Source organism: Netta rufina, assembly GCF_964035555.1.
Source record: "Netta rufina genome assembly, chromosome: 4".
In the NCBI taxonomy this organism is placed as follows: domain Eukaryota; kingdom Metazoa; phylum Chordata; class Aves; order Anseriformes; family Anatidae; genus Netta; species Netta rufina.
The window spans coordinates 33,254,641-33,269,040 of record NC_140127.1 but is presented as its reverse complement, the minus strand read 5'-3'; the positions used below and the strand labels follow the sequence as shown (position 1 = coordinate 33,269,040).

The following is a 14,400-nucleotide window of genomic DNA, read 5'->3' as shown; positions in this document are numbered from 1 at the left end:
CACGTGAACTGATAAACGTAGGTCAGGCATAGTGAGAACTAGCCACCATAAATACATCTTAGCCAGAAGGTCAGTGTGTTATTAGTCCCAATTATGCTGAAGTGTAAGAAGCCTTCGTGTTGCAGACAATTATTCACTGCTGAATGAGCACAGACCACTGAGCTGAACACTGACTTCCATCACAGACAAAGGCTTACACAATAATGATCTATTCTGCCAAATTCTATAAGGATTTACTTATTGAAAGCTTTCTTGTTTAAGATCACTGATTTTTGTTTCAACATAAAAATACAAAATAACTATAATTATCTCCTAAATTTTGAGCACATTTTTCCCAAATGTTTATTCTTTCGAAGTTGGCAAATCTGCCATTAATCTTAAATATATTTTAAGTTACAGATTTTCCTTGGGACTGTGACAAATATTCCTAATACAACATGGGCCAGGCCAAACTGATGACCTCACTATAATTTAAAAAAAAAATTACATGACCTCTAATTCCTCTTGACATACAGGAATTTATACGGATTTAAATCTCAGCATTCCTTTTTTTTTTTTTTAGTGCTGAACAGCAATACAGGTGAGAGTTTCGTCTGTTTCCCTAAGGAATAATGGTTTTCCTTCAAAACCAAAAGAAATTCGTCTTGTTCAAGGCTACCAGAACGATGACCACTGCAGGGCTCCTAAGCAATGAGCAAAAGACCAGTAAAGAGGATCAGAGACTTAATTTTACCTCTACTTTGTGAGCCAGGAAAGCAGCCTGCCATGTCAGTGTCATTCTATAGGCTCTGCTCTCCGTAGATAATACCCATTCTCTTATGTCTCCCTTGAAATACCCAAGGAGAAAGGAAGAATAAGAGAGCCTCAAAACCATGAGAGATCAGAGGAGGGGGGAGGAGGGAAGAGGGAAAAGATGATAACAAGAATACAATCATTTTGTGAGGAAGCTTTAAAATCAGCTTGGCAGGGAAAAGACTTCAAACGGTTGCCTCTTCAGCTCCTGCAGAATGCAGATTTTTGGGGTGCCAAAGGAGCTGAGCTGCTTGTAACTGCCTGCACCTTGATCTACAGATTCCCCATTCTCATATTCTGTCCCCACTTGTGCCTGGTAGCCTCAATCTTATAAACAACAACTTCATTCCTTCTACACTTGAAGCCCAAATCACTGACGTTTTACATGTATTAATTCCATATAAAGACAAATTTGGTATTTAAGCAAAATACTTCAATTAACCATTACAAAGGCACCGGCATATCACTGAATGACTAACACAAATGCTGATGGAGCCAAGCTAAGCAGCTCACAGACAATGTTCCAAAAAAGATAAACAAGCTTATTAACATACCTATTCTGTAAGTTACAGCTTAGCCGCAGATTTAAGAGCCTATATTCCTCAGAACCCTCAGCATCAGCTTCCTATAATGACACGATTATCGAGTGGTTCCACAAAGAGCAAGAGAAGCCAGGAGAGACCAAAGTTCTTATTTTACATTGCACAACAAAAATGGCAAGCTATAGGTTATGGTTTTTCTTAGACTAACTAATGAGAAATTTCTGTTTCTTTTGTTTTTTTGTTTTGTTTTGTTTTGTTTTTTGTTTCGTTTTGTTTTGTTTTTAATCCTAGCTTTGGTTATTTTTATTGCTATTTTATTTAAATTTGCTTGCATTAGTCCCCCCTTTTTCCTACAAGATTATGGCCAAGTAAGAAAACTCTTGCTGTAGGACCCACTGAAACTGGAACGTTAATTCATGTCCCTGGGGATGTTGGGAAAAAGCCAATGTGAGTCTTGAACTTCATCACGATAAACCCTTGGCACCCACTAATCACAAGATTGTATCTTCACATAAGATAAGGGGGAGATTTTTGGCATGGGAAGGAACACACACACCTAGTTGTTTGCAAAGGCTTGCAACCTGGCAGCCTTTCAGTTAGGTTTCACTCACAGAGCTGTTACTGTATACTCTCCAGCTATGGCTGGGAAGTTGATAATCCTTAAGATATGAGGAGAGTTTTGATTTCTGACACAGCATTCCTGAGATAAATGCAGGATCAGAGAGATGCTTTGAAATTCCCAGAGATATCCCACTGGTAAACCGCTAGATGGGAACAACTTTCACCAAAGTGATTTTTCTGTTTTGTTGTTTTTTAAAGAAAAACAAGTTAAACAGTAGCTCATGGACCTTGTTTGCTATCAGACAGAGTATATTTAAACTATCACAGAAAGTTAAAGAGCACCCTAAAGCTTGTTTTTCCAAACTTTCCCTACATACTCTTAGTATTTTTGTGTATCCCAGAGATAAAAGCTATTATTTCCAACTCTTTTACAACCTCCTGTAAATGGTTTTTCTTTTGCTGGTTACTTCATGCTATTGTCACTAAATACTGTGCTGTCATTTCAGAGCATAAACTTGTATTTTAAGCAGAGTCACACTACCTAAAGATATAGGCACTTTGAAGTGGTCATGGAACTTTTCTCTATATATCATTTTAAATATAAATATTTCATATATGCAGTTATTCTATCTTTCTGATTAGCTGATTTACTAGCTAGCAACATGCCTCGTCACAAATCAACTTATTTACCAGAGATGCAAGATTGTGCATGTCACTACCAGATTATAATTGTCTAGGGATAAGACTTCTACATCATTAAGTACACTTTTGTCTACCTGACAGGCCCATAAAGGGAATGAAATGAAATAGTAAGCCACTGAGAAACAAAGAACCACTGACTTAACAAGGTCACATGCAAATGCTGATGGACAAAATATTTTATACTAGTTCATGACCTTCTCCTCACATAGTTAGCCCCTCCCATTAACCACACAAAGTCAAAGACAAGTAATACCCTCACATTGGTGTGGAGCAGTCAATGGAGCCACATAAACCCCTACAAAACTGCTTGCCCTCTGCTCTCCCATTCACAAGCATGCTGCTGCCATACTGCTTCAGTCTACGCACCACTATCACAATTCCAAGCACTCCTTTCACATGTCTGTATGTATTCCTTCACGAAACTACTTTCCTTTCTGTAGCTGATAGAGTAAATATCAGATTGTTCTTGTCTCAAGGTTAAGCAGTGTTCAGAGTTGCAATTTAAAATGGCTGGCTGGCACTTTGGAGGTGGGAAAAGGAGAGAAGCGTCCATCTGGGACAGTGTGGAGACAGACTGGAAAGGTAGAAGGGCAAACCAGAAAGCAGTTCAACTTTTCAGTGACTTGCTTCACCAAATCCAATTACACCACAGTCCACCTTTTTGGCAGTTCCTATCTCTATCATTCAACAACAAACCATAAGAATTTCCTGAGGACAAACACGTGTCAGAGACTAAAATTGCATGCTATTTCACATCAATTGCCCAGTTGTTTTAAAGAGCACAACAGGTATTCATAAGGAAGTGCTAAAAGCAGTAGGGACAGAGAGACTAAGTTGTAATTCAGTGTCTCTATTCTCCCCATTTGCCCCTTCTGCCTCCATCCTCCTACTGCTCCCAGAACATTTCCTCCTGTTCAGCACTGTGAGCAGAACACATTGTTTACTTTGAGACAGAGCAAGTGGACCATAAGCTAGCACACACCACCTGTAACCTTCCTAGCCAGAAAACAAGCACCATCTCTTCCCCCTTTAGCAATACAGAGATCTGAGCTGAGGAGACATGTTAGACAGCTGTAGCATACCACTGGCAGAGCTGCACTTCTTTCTTCAGTCATCTAAGTTTGCTAGTTTGAGCACAGCAGCCATGGACTGCAAAGACATTAGAGCCAAAGGATATCCATCAATTACCAGGAGATCAGATACTGGTAACAAGGGTACCCTCCTACCAGATCCACTGCAGAATTTCTGGATATGACTAAGGCTTTGCTAGAGGCAGGAATATTATGAGATTGCTTCTTTTTTTCTTTTTTTTTTTTTTTCTTTACTGTCTTTGGAAATCCTGTAGAGGTAAAAGTCGGTAATAGTAAAAGACAATATGGCTTATTATACTTGTGAAAAGATGAGCTAATAAGATTGTGATGTAGAGGGCACCAAAATGATCATCAAGAAAGAGGGATTTCAATCTAAAAGAAAAATAAATGCCCGTTTTAAATCCACTGTACATTTGAGTATTAAGAAAGGCAATGTTTATTAAAGTAAAAGAAAATGAAAAAAGGGTTCTAGCTATTACAATAACACAGCAAATCTAAGAGGCTAGGGATATATCTATTGAATGAAGCCTGAAAGATTTGAAGTAGGCCCTTGGCAGAAGACAGATGCATTTTCATAAAGGAGTATGGGAGTATTGCACTGGTGGAAGGACACCTAGCTGATTACCTCCATTGTTCTCAGTCCATTGTTAGCTATTATTAGGCCAATATTCTTTCGCAGGCCCACTGTAACAGAAACTATATATACATGTAGGTGTGTGATAATGCACATGCTAATCTACACATAATTGAAATTATTCAACTTCAATTTTAGTTAGTTTTAAAGGACACGGGAAAAAAATGTGCACAGTACAGCAGCACTCATTAGATTGAGCCAATTCCTAATTTAGGAAACAAAAAATGTATGGTTTCTCTTCTTCAAACTGGGAAAAAATGTAGTCAGGAAGCTAATGAGCTGAGTATCTTCTCAAGTGGCACATGACAGCATTAAACTAGAAGTTTATTCATCAGTTATCCTGATATATCATTGATTTGTTGTATCAGTCTTCACCCTGCAGATATTTCATCTGCTCTGTCTTACAGTTAGCATTAATATGAAGAGAGATAACACCTGATAGTGCAGCAAAAAAAAAAAAAAAAAGAACACTTGGATTTTTTTTTTTTCAAATGTAAAGCACTCTCCTGAAGAAGCACCAGTCTATCTTTGGTATTTCTAAAAGCTATCTGCTTGAATAAATGCACCTAATCTATCAAGATTTGGTAAGTATGTCACTGGAATACATAGACACTTCAAATGTCAGAGCACAATGATCATGAGGGAGGATGATGGGGAGAGGGAGACAATTGAGAGGAGAGTTAAACACTATGCAGAGCAGAGGATAAAGGAGGCAAAAAACATCTGAAAGTGCTGCAGTTAGGAATAGGAAAACAGGAAAGACAAGAGAGCAGCCTACGCTCAATCTTTTCTTTTACTCTTGTGATCATTTCAAGACAATTTCTTGGCCCTCTTACCATACTTGCTTCTGACCTGTAACATGCATGGAGACAGAATAGTCAACTTTTCAAAGAAAAAAAAAAAAAAAAAGGAAGTGATGGCTTTGAGACTTCCAAGTATAACCCAATTACAAGTCGTTTTCCAGCACAACAAAACATCCCATGAATAGTAGAGAATACCACAGTATCTTCATGGTGAACCCATTTGAGGTCAGTGGGCTTTGTAGTCAACGGTTCTACTTAAATATCAGAGCATCTTGATTATATTAAGCACTAGATGACACTGTACGTGAGATCTGCTGAAACTATGTGTGATTTGTTTTCTATTCCATCCAGATAGCTTAACCAAACTGAAATAAATAGTCCAAATATTTTAGAAGTTACATTACCTGTCAAAGGAATGGAACTGCACATGATGCTCAGCACCTCCATCACCAAGTACTCCAAGGAAGGCTGGTGGCAGAAGAGCAGGATCCACTCCTGTCCCATCACCTGGTGTGCTTACCAAGCTTCTCAGGATGTCTTTTACATTAACATTTTTTGCAGCTGGCACAGAAGTTGCGGGCTTACTATCTTCAGTTTCTGTCTCATTTCTTCCCTCTTGAGACTTATTTACTTCTAATGAGAGAGTGCTAAGTACTTCACTGATAGCATCTGGACCTGCACTGACATTCAGAGGTCCTGCTTCAACACCACCACCTGAACTGTTTGTTTGCCCTGAAGTTGGTTCCTCCCCAAGACCAGAGTCCCTTCTTCGTAAAGATGCTGTACTTTCTGAAACTTCAGTGGAGGCTGAAGTTGAAGCAGTGAGAGCAGCAGATGGGTTTTCCACATCTGTTCATACCAAAGACAGAGAACAAATTTGAAGTTCATTATTAACATGACTGGATTCACTACAATGCTCCTAAAAAATTAACACTAATAGGTGACAAAGGAAATAACACAGTTATAACTACTTCCTCTTGCCTACCTACAGATTTAGTATTTAAATATTTAATATGAAACTTGAAACAGAAGAAAATCCTTCCCATTTCTAAGAAGCATAAAAAGTCTCAACACCCAAAATTTGAGAAAAAAGAAACAGAAAATACTGACTCAGTCAAAGAATGAAAATGAATTGATTGCCCTAACGAGTAGCAGCAGAAAGAAAAATACAGTCCTCCAGTGGACACAAAAAACTGCCAGTCTACACTTATGCATGCTTGACCTTAAGCAAGGTAGCAATTTTTCTGCAATAAGCATTCATGAATGCTTAGCTACTTCAGTGAGATTACACACCTCTATTTATTTATAAGATTCTTCTCAGAAGAGAAAGAGGGAAATGGGATACTTCCATGTTATTTATTTAGGCGGTTATAAATAAAGCGTATATTTCTGTACAATCTGAAGTGGCCTTCTACAGAAATTTAAGATGCATCAGCCACATTACTACATTTAGCCAAATAACGACCATTTCACCTGTAGCAGGAGTTCCATTATTTTCATTCTCTGATTCCTTGAACGACTGGCTATGGTTCGGTGGTCTTCTTTCATTCTGGGGTTCCAGAATATCTCTGTATTTTGAAACCATGAGCACAGAAATGAAATATACAACAGCCAAAGCCAAGAACTGAGCCTGTTTACTATCCTCCTGTAGAAAAGGACACACACACAGATTTTCTATTACAATTTCAGCAGCATGCTTATTTTTCTGTAAAGTATGCCCAGCGCTACCATAAACAGACTGAAAGTAAGCTGATATGTCAACAATGGAAGAACAATATTCTCTAGTCACAATTTGCCTCACCCATAAAGCTGGAGAATACAGCAATTGTATTCAAGTGGCACTAATCCCTTCATTTTTCATATATGACAACTTTGACTAAGGTTATGTGCTTTGACTACATGCTTCCACTTATTGCAGGGACTAGGTCCCCTTTATTTACAGGTGTTTCCTCTACTGCATGATTACTCATATTTGCCAAGATATTAACATTTGCTGAAATAGTACCAGGCAAGTGTACTCAAGAAAACTGAAAAAGTATTTCTAAATTATTATATATCAGTGAAGGAATTGGAATAAGTTCCAGAATCCAAGTTACTTTATTTCATCCTCAGATTGTCCATTTGGATGTAGAATATGTTAAATTTAAACAAAAGAGGCAAATACGCATTGGCATTACTGCTATAACGTTTTCAAGATTTTTTTTTTTTTAAATCTTTCTACAACATTTTAACGTGAATTATTCCAAGTGCCTCTTCAGGATACTCAGTCACTCCTACTGAAAGACAGGAAAGACCTATGCAGCCTGATGTGAACAGACATAATTATTGTTTTTTAAAACTAAAAAAGTGAGAATATAAGATGTGCTCAATTTTGAAAATTGCATTGTTAGGATTATTTTAGTTGCCACCAGTACAGACGATTAACTACCTATTCATTACTCTTTTGAACAGTGATACTGTACTGAATGAAGTTTGTTTCAATCAGTAATGCCTGTAAGTGTGAAAAACAATAGTTCTATCCAAACTATTCTGGATAGCACAAAAGCCATTGGGTCATTCATTATACTTGCTAAATACTCTAAATATTGCAAACTAAGTTCTAGCATACCAGCTTGTGGTTGATGACTCAGAGCCATTGTAGCTACTGTATTTGCTTACAGAGGGTTTTAGGTTTTTTTTTTTTTTTTTTTTTTTTTAGCAATCAATCTCAATTTCCTCAATATCAGCTATAAAGTTGCTGACATACAGCAAAGTTATTTTTAGTCGATTCAAGCCGAAAAAGCATATGCATATATACAGCACATACACACAAATTGATTCCTCTGAGGGGACATAAAGGAATTACAGATGGCCTCTAAGTCATAACTACCTAGAAAGATACTCATCAAAAAGTATACATAAACATCTTCCTGATACATAGTATATATAAACAATTTGTCTATGTACAGCATGTGGAAGAATATATTTGTACTAGAAACAACTTATTTAACATACAGGAGTCTTGAAAGCCATAGGCAGAATTCCAGAGAGTCAGTTCAACTTCAGACAACTGCATAACACAGCAAGCATGTAGCAAATAGAAGTCTAGGTACAACATAATTTGTAACTCACTATATCTCTGAAAACTACTGCTCGAAGTCTATTAATATCCATGTCCTGCAGAAGTCTGTCATGGTCTCGTATTGGAGAAATTCCGCCAGTCACAATGTCCACTGGACTCTATTTTAAAAAAAGCGCAATTGTTTCAAAATCAGTTTTAAAAGCATTCTATGAACAATCAAGCATGTACAAATCCCCACTGTACATCATATTATCATAACTAGAAGAACAAAGTCACAAATGCATTTCATATTTTAAGGGAAAACAGAAATCTGAAATTTCTTGTGACAAAATTATTTCACCGTGGAAGGTTAAATGTGTTCATGTTCTTCAGCTCTATTCAAGTATCAGTAGTACAGTTTTAAATTTAAAAGTCTATCCCTCTTCACACAGTAACGATTATTAACTTTGGTGTTCTACAATGTGCTCTTGTAGAGCACATATTTACCTTTGCTGTAGATTTTCCTGTTCCTGTAAAGCCCTGCATTGTTTTTTGGTTCTTCGCAAGGTCTCCAACAGGCTTCATCTGTGCATGCTGTTGACACTCCAAGCAATTTCTTACTGCTACTGCACATACTTGAAGGGAAAAGAAATGTTAGGAATTACCCTGGGAAACAGTATTCTCTATATCTCTTACAGAGATATATAATACATCTGTTTATTACTTAAGCTATAAAGTTTAAGCACATCAGTAAAAATATTTTGCTTCCAGAAGTTTTACATAGTTGCAAAACAATGCTCAAAATACATCAATAATTAATACTCAACTATTACAACACATAAGTTATATCTAATGAATGCTTCAAAGTTATTACGTTAGCATTATTACATTCTTTTTTCATCCCTCACTGAAATTTTACCATGCATTCAATCTCATGAGCTGGGAAAGGTGAAGAAGCTAAATTTCACAGACTAGCAAGGAAGAAAGAAGTGATACACTAGTGAAACATGTCAATAGTTGTTTCACAATGCTCTTGGACTAAACATTCTTACGTTACATGACATTCTTTTTTTTTTTTTTTAAGCTTCATATTGTACCTGTTTTGTCTTCTAATATTATTTTCAAAGGAAAAAAGAACTACCCCACCTCTATACCTGTTTGCATCCCATAAATCTTGTTCTACCTGCACAAAGTTTTAATTGCCTAGAAAGGGAGAGGAAGGCTAGTTACTGTTGTTGCTCTGAGCTGCTCTGGCACTCATGCAAATTAAACTTTTCATTGCAAAATCTTACAGCATGCAACTGGCATGAATACTCTCCTGTATTAACTGGATGGAGATTGTGATTTTATTACTATTATTATTTTATTTTTAAGTAATGATCACTTTCATTCAATCTAATTTGATACAAACATACTACAATTCTGGATACAGCTACTAATCACTTTGAATCCTTTAGAAGTTTACATCTCTAATTTTCACTATTCCTTCACCTTCTGAACACAAGATTTAAACCTCTTCTCTAAGGTAAACCTGTGAATGTTCACGCTTTTATACATGGTACAAGATTTCTTTTTTCTTAGTGATCCTGTATTATCAGTCTCGATTATTTAGGGAACTTTGGAAAAAAAAAATTTCATGGGTAAAATGAAAATATACATCCACAACAGTCAGGCTACCAAACTTACTTCAATCATTTGTTTTATTTAAACTTCTTAAAGGGAAGAAAAAAAAAAACCATGCATATGCATTATAGAGTAGAGTAATAGTAAAATAGTAAGAGATCCCAAGGCATCTTAGACTAAATTTAGTCTTGACTTAAAAAATAGAAAATAAAAAAACAAGCTATCAGTAGCTAACTATTTCATGATAGCAAGCTCCTATGCTTATTAAGTGGTTTTATTTACTTACCTAGACGAAGACATTGTCGCAAAATTCCTCCAGATGACATATTTTTCTCAGATTCAATTTCAGTGAAACCAAGAGAGCTTGCAAAAATTAACACATCCACAAGGTTGATTAATCTCTGGAGAAATGTTAAAGATGCTTCTACTGAAAGTCCTTGAGTCGGCTCAATATTCTCCAATTCATGCTGCACAGAGGAAAAAAGTGCAAGCAACATTTACTTCTTTACAAAGATAATTCGTACATATCAAATTAAGAAAAATGTATGTTGGAAGTCTGTTTTCAGTCAAATTCAAAAGTAGCAATTCATCATATTCTAGAAACAATCACTAGTATTGAGATTTAATCTTATTCCAGACCTCTGTGGGACAATGAAGCTAAGCGACTTCTTTTTATCTCATCAGGCAACAAGGGCAGACACCCAATTTATCTTAGAGAAAGCGTGGAAATAGCAAAGGAAGGAAAGATATTTGTGGAAACACCCCCTTCATATTCCTGTTTCCCAAAAGGACAGATACAGTAGTTAATATACTACATAAAGAATGGTGTATACCCACAAGAGAAATTTTAAAATAAAAATGAAATTTCTTACAGTAGCCGATGTGGCAGCAGACAGTAATGGCAATATACCACCACAAGCCATGATCATGTTGTCCATCACTTGAGAGATGAGGTGAATTGTGTTGTGTACAAATATGACATTGTCACTGCTATTCACAAAGTCCATCACAGTTTTTGTAGAATGGCTGCCCAAAACAAAGAAGCAGGTTTCACAAAAATACTTGCAGAACACAGCTGTATTTGTGGTATTTTAGCATCTTTGTTTAAAAAATAAATAAAACAGCTAGGAATAGGACAGCAAATATCACCAGAAGATTCAACTGATGTACCTTAGCCTAAACCTATAAACACCTTCCCCTTCTGTTCTTAAACTTCTCCAGATTACAGCTTGCTAAAAACATCAAGATGCATGCTTAAACATTATTTGGATAAAGATGCATTCTAGGCTGGTTCTATGGTTATCTGCTATAGTGAAAGTCACTGTATCTGTCAATACAATAGTTTCCTGGAGGTACAAACTAGATTTTAACTTAAATCTTTGGTAAAAAGGTTTATTATTAAATATTAATATAAAGAAATTAAAATCAACAAAACACAAACAAATCCAGTTAAAAAAAAAGGAAACATTTTCCAAACAAAACCTACACTAGAAATGTATTTAGCTATATCTGAGGTCGTCCTGAGCAGTTCATTTACTCACAACTTTAAAATGACGGTCAAACAAAAATCCACCTCAGTTGAAATTGTATTTCAATCACTTAAAAACTATTTATTCATTCCTACATTCATTTTTATTAGGTCAGTTCAGTTATACATTTCAATTTAAATTTGACATTCAGTACTAAAAGCTGATAATAGACAATTTCATTTAAGTTAGTAAATCTTAACTTAAAAATGCAGAATTATTACTGATTTCAAAGTTTCTGTTTTTTACTAAAACCATCCTGATAATTACATTCCAGACCAATTACAAATTCATTTTTAAATGCATATAACTAGAATACTTCTGTTCACAGAACCCTAATAAAGCAGCAACATGATCTGTGTAAATATGGAAGTAGTAAATAGTACATGTATTTCGGATAGAATTTTTTTAGTCCATACTTAGATACGTGTAAAAGATAATTCGTCTTTATCAGGAACATGAAAATCATGGTCCACTTGAAATCATCAGGACTGCCATCAGGACTTAATGGTGGCTAGAAGGTCAGCCAAAATATAGGTTGAGGGTCTGCACCAATATACATTTAGGTTCGTAAGGAGTCTTTAAACAAAATCTAAGAATATTTGGGTATAGGCCACAGAAGAAATAAGGTTATTGAATAATGAGTAAAATACCAGATGTACAGACTTCAAAGTCAAAGAGCGACTCTGATGCAGTTTCAACAAAACCTCAGGTTAACTACTGTTGAAATGCCTGTCTAGATCATTCCATGGAAAGCACATAAATTTACCTTCTCCACATCTGTATATCTGTTTCAATGGAAAAGAGCAAGTCTGTGAGCAAGCGCTGATGCATCAGTGACCACTTAAACTCAGGAATACGGAACACAGTTGACCTAGAGTCTCTTCTCTGTCCATCTGATGTAGCAGCTAGCTCTTGTCCTGAAGAATCTTGCTGTCTTGAGCTCTGAATACACAATTCGTAGACAAAAAAAAAAATCCCCACACCCTGGTTATTGGCTTCTATGGCATACACTGAATGGCATTTCACAGACTTAAGAGTATACATACTGCACATTTAGACTTTGCACATAGCTACAAATAAAGTTCAAACTATTACACAAATACTAGTCTACAGCTGCACTACCACACCTGTCAGTCTAGGCATACACAAGCAGCAACTCAACCTTACCACAAGGGGAGTATAGGTTGCTGTAGACAATGCTTTTCCTCCTTTAAGGAAGAATGGTGCAGAATGAAGAGCATCCATTAGCAGGTATCTCTGCAGAAGGGAAGTACTCAAATACATGACCATTCAACCATGAAAAGCAGTGAAAATCATGAAAACCACAGCAGTAGACAACAGAAGCCCAAATTTCAACTTGCACTTGCATTAAAACGTAGGCTGACGTGACAGTGATAACCACATCAAATTTTAGTTTCAAAAATATGTATTTTGTGTGCCTGCAGAGAAGCCAGAGTAAAAAATATTTTCACAAGTTCCATCAGGATATCATAGAACTTTAGTGTTGTTTTTTTTCCACAAAAGTACTGTTTGCTTATCAATAATTGTAACAGTTGTGCATGTAAGTGATTAGACTGAAAAGAGGTAAGGGAAAGTTAAGTAAAAAAGCAGAAAAATTCTAAATAAAATCATGTCAAAATACATAAATGTTTCTATTCTTCAAACTTAGGAATGGAAGCAGTGACACAAATAAAAGATACAGCTAGCCAAATACTCCACCAACATCCATAAGTGGCTAGACAAAGAATGCAAGTTTAGAAACTTCACAGTACACAAATTAGTAAGAATTACAGCTGTTTTAATTAAGGGTTGAAAGTGTTCTTTACATCACTCACAAAAAGTCCACCTCCTTTTATTTTTAAGCTAGGCACACAAAAGACAGGTAGAAGTTACCTCAGGTATGGACCTGGCGGGCAGAGGTGCTTCTAGGCATGTGCTGGCTCTCAGTTCCAGTCTTTCTGTATCTGATGCAACACTAGAAACATCCAGCTTAGCAATTCTTTTTTCAGATGCTCCAGCAGGCTCTGCTGCATGTGCATTTCCTTTTTCAGCTGATTTTTCACTAGGAACAGTCTTTTCTTCCAGTTTCTTTTTCCCTTCTGAATCCAGTTGAGTCGCTACTTCCTGAGCTGCAGAATTTGCGGTTTCTGATAATGCCAGTTCTTCTTTTTTCCCATTAATGCCAACATTATCCTGAGGTTTTAAAAGCACAGATTCAGATTGCTTCTCTGTCACTTCTTCCTGCTTTGTCACTTGATTTTCATTGGAGCTATGCTTTTTGTCTGTTTCTGCAAATTCTTCTGAAGGTAGAGTCACACTGCTTTCCTCTTTCAAATCAACAAAGTCATCCTCATCCTCCATCTCTACTGTTAATTTTTCCACTCCCTCTGGACTTGCACGAGTTTCTCCTTCCGAAGTAGTTTCTATTTCCAATGAAGCAGCTACTGTTTCTTCCGTAAGTTCCCGAGGTTTGCTCAGAGAATCTTCAATTGCTTCAGCTAGTCCACTACTAATTTCTGAAACACTGGGGTTTATTGCTTCTGGCTCTGGAGAAAATTCTGAACTAGGCATTGCTTTTAAATCCTGTTCAGTCTCCCTGTCTTCCTCCGTTGTCTGTTCAGACACTGAATGTGTTTGCAGGTCACCATCAGACTCACTTTTTTCAGTAGTGGACTCCATATCATCCTGGAAAGAAGGAGCCGCAGCAGCAGCAGCTTCTTTTATCTCCAAACACTGTTGCTTTCTTGCGATTTCTGCTCCTTTGCTAATTCCAGAAATTGTTCTTATTGGAGCAGAAGGACCTATTGCACTCTCTTCACCTCCTTTTTCTTGGTATTCCCTGTACATTTGAGAAAGACTCTCTTTGTGCATTTCAAATGTTACCTAAAAGAACAGAGTTGGAAGTACATTAAAAATTACATACCGATGACCATTTACTCTGAAAAACTCAAAATCATTGTTCAAATCATGGAGTTACACCACAAATTTGTATTGGATGCTGTCCTCGTGATAACATTTAATACAAGGTTAAAAATAAATTTCATATTGCATATATCGCTTCAACCATCAGCAAGAATTTCTTA

The 14,400-nt window shown here is 36.5% G+C and overlaps 1 protein-coding gene across 5 annotated transcripts in view; it reads right to left on the bottom strand.

Moving 5' to 3' along the window:
- The window catches only part of LRBA (LPS responsive beige-like anchor protein), a 392,983-nt gene that overhangs the window by 306,747 nt on the left and 71,836 nt on the right, over positions 1–14,400 (bottom strand). For all 5 annotated transcript variants that reach the window (XM_084285540.1, XM_084285542.1, XM_084285541.1 and 2 more), the window contains 8 exons: positions 13,211–14,200; positions 12,084–12,259; positions 10,661–10,814; positions 10,075–10,255; positions 8,673–8,800; positions 8,237–8,344; positions 6,599–6,770; positions 5,530–5,974 (listed from right to left, as the gene is read on the bottom strand). In XM_084285540.1, coding sequence (XP_084141666.1) covers positions 5,530–5,974; positions 6,599–6,770; positions 8,237–8,344; positions 8,673–8,800; positions 10,075–10,255; positions 10,661–10,814; positions 12,084–12,259; positions 13,211–14,200 — 2,354 coding nt within the window. The remainder of the gene's footprint in view (positions 1–5,529; positions 5,975–6,598; positions 6,771–8,236; positions 8,345–8,672; positions 8,801–10,074; positions 10,256–10,660; positions 10,815–12,083; positions 12,260–13,210; positions 14,201–14,400) is intronic.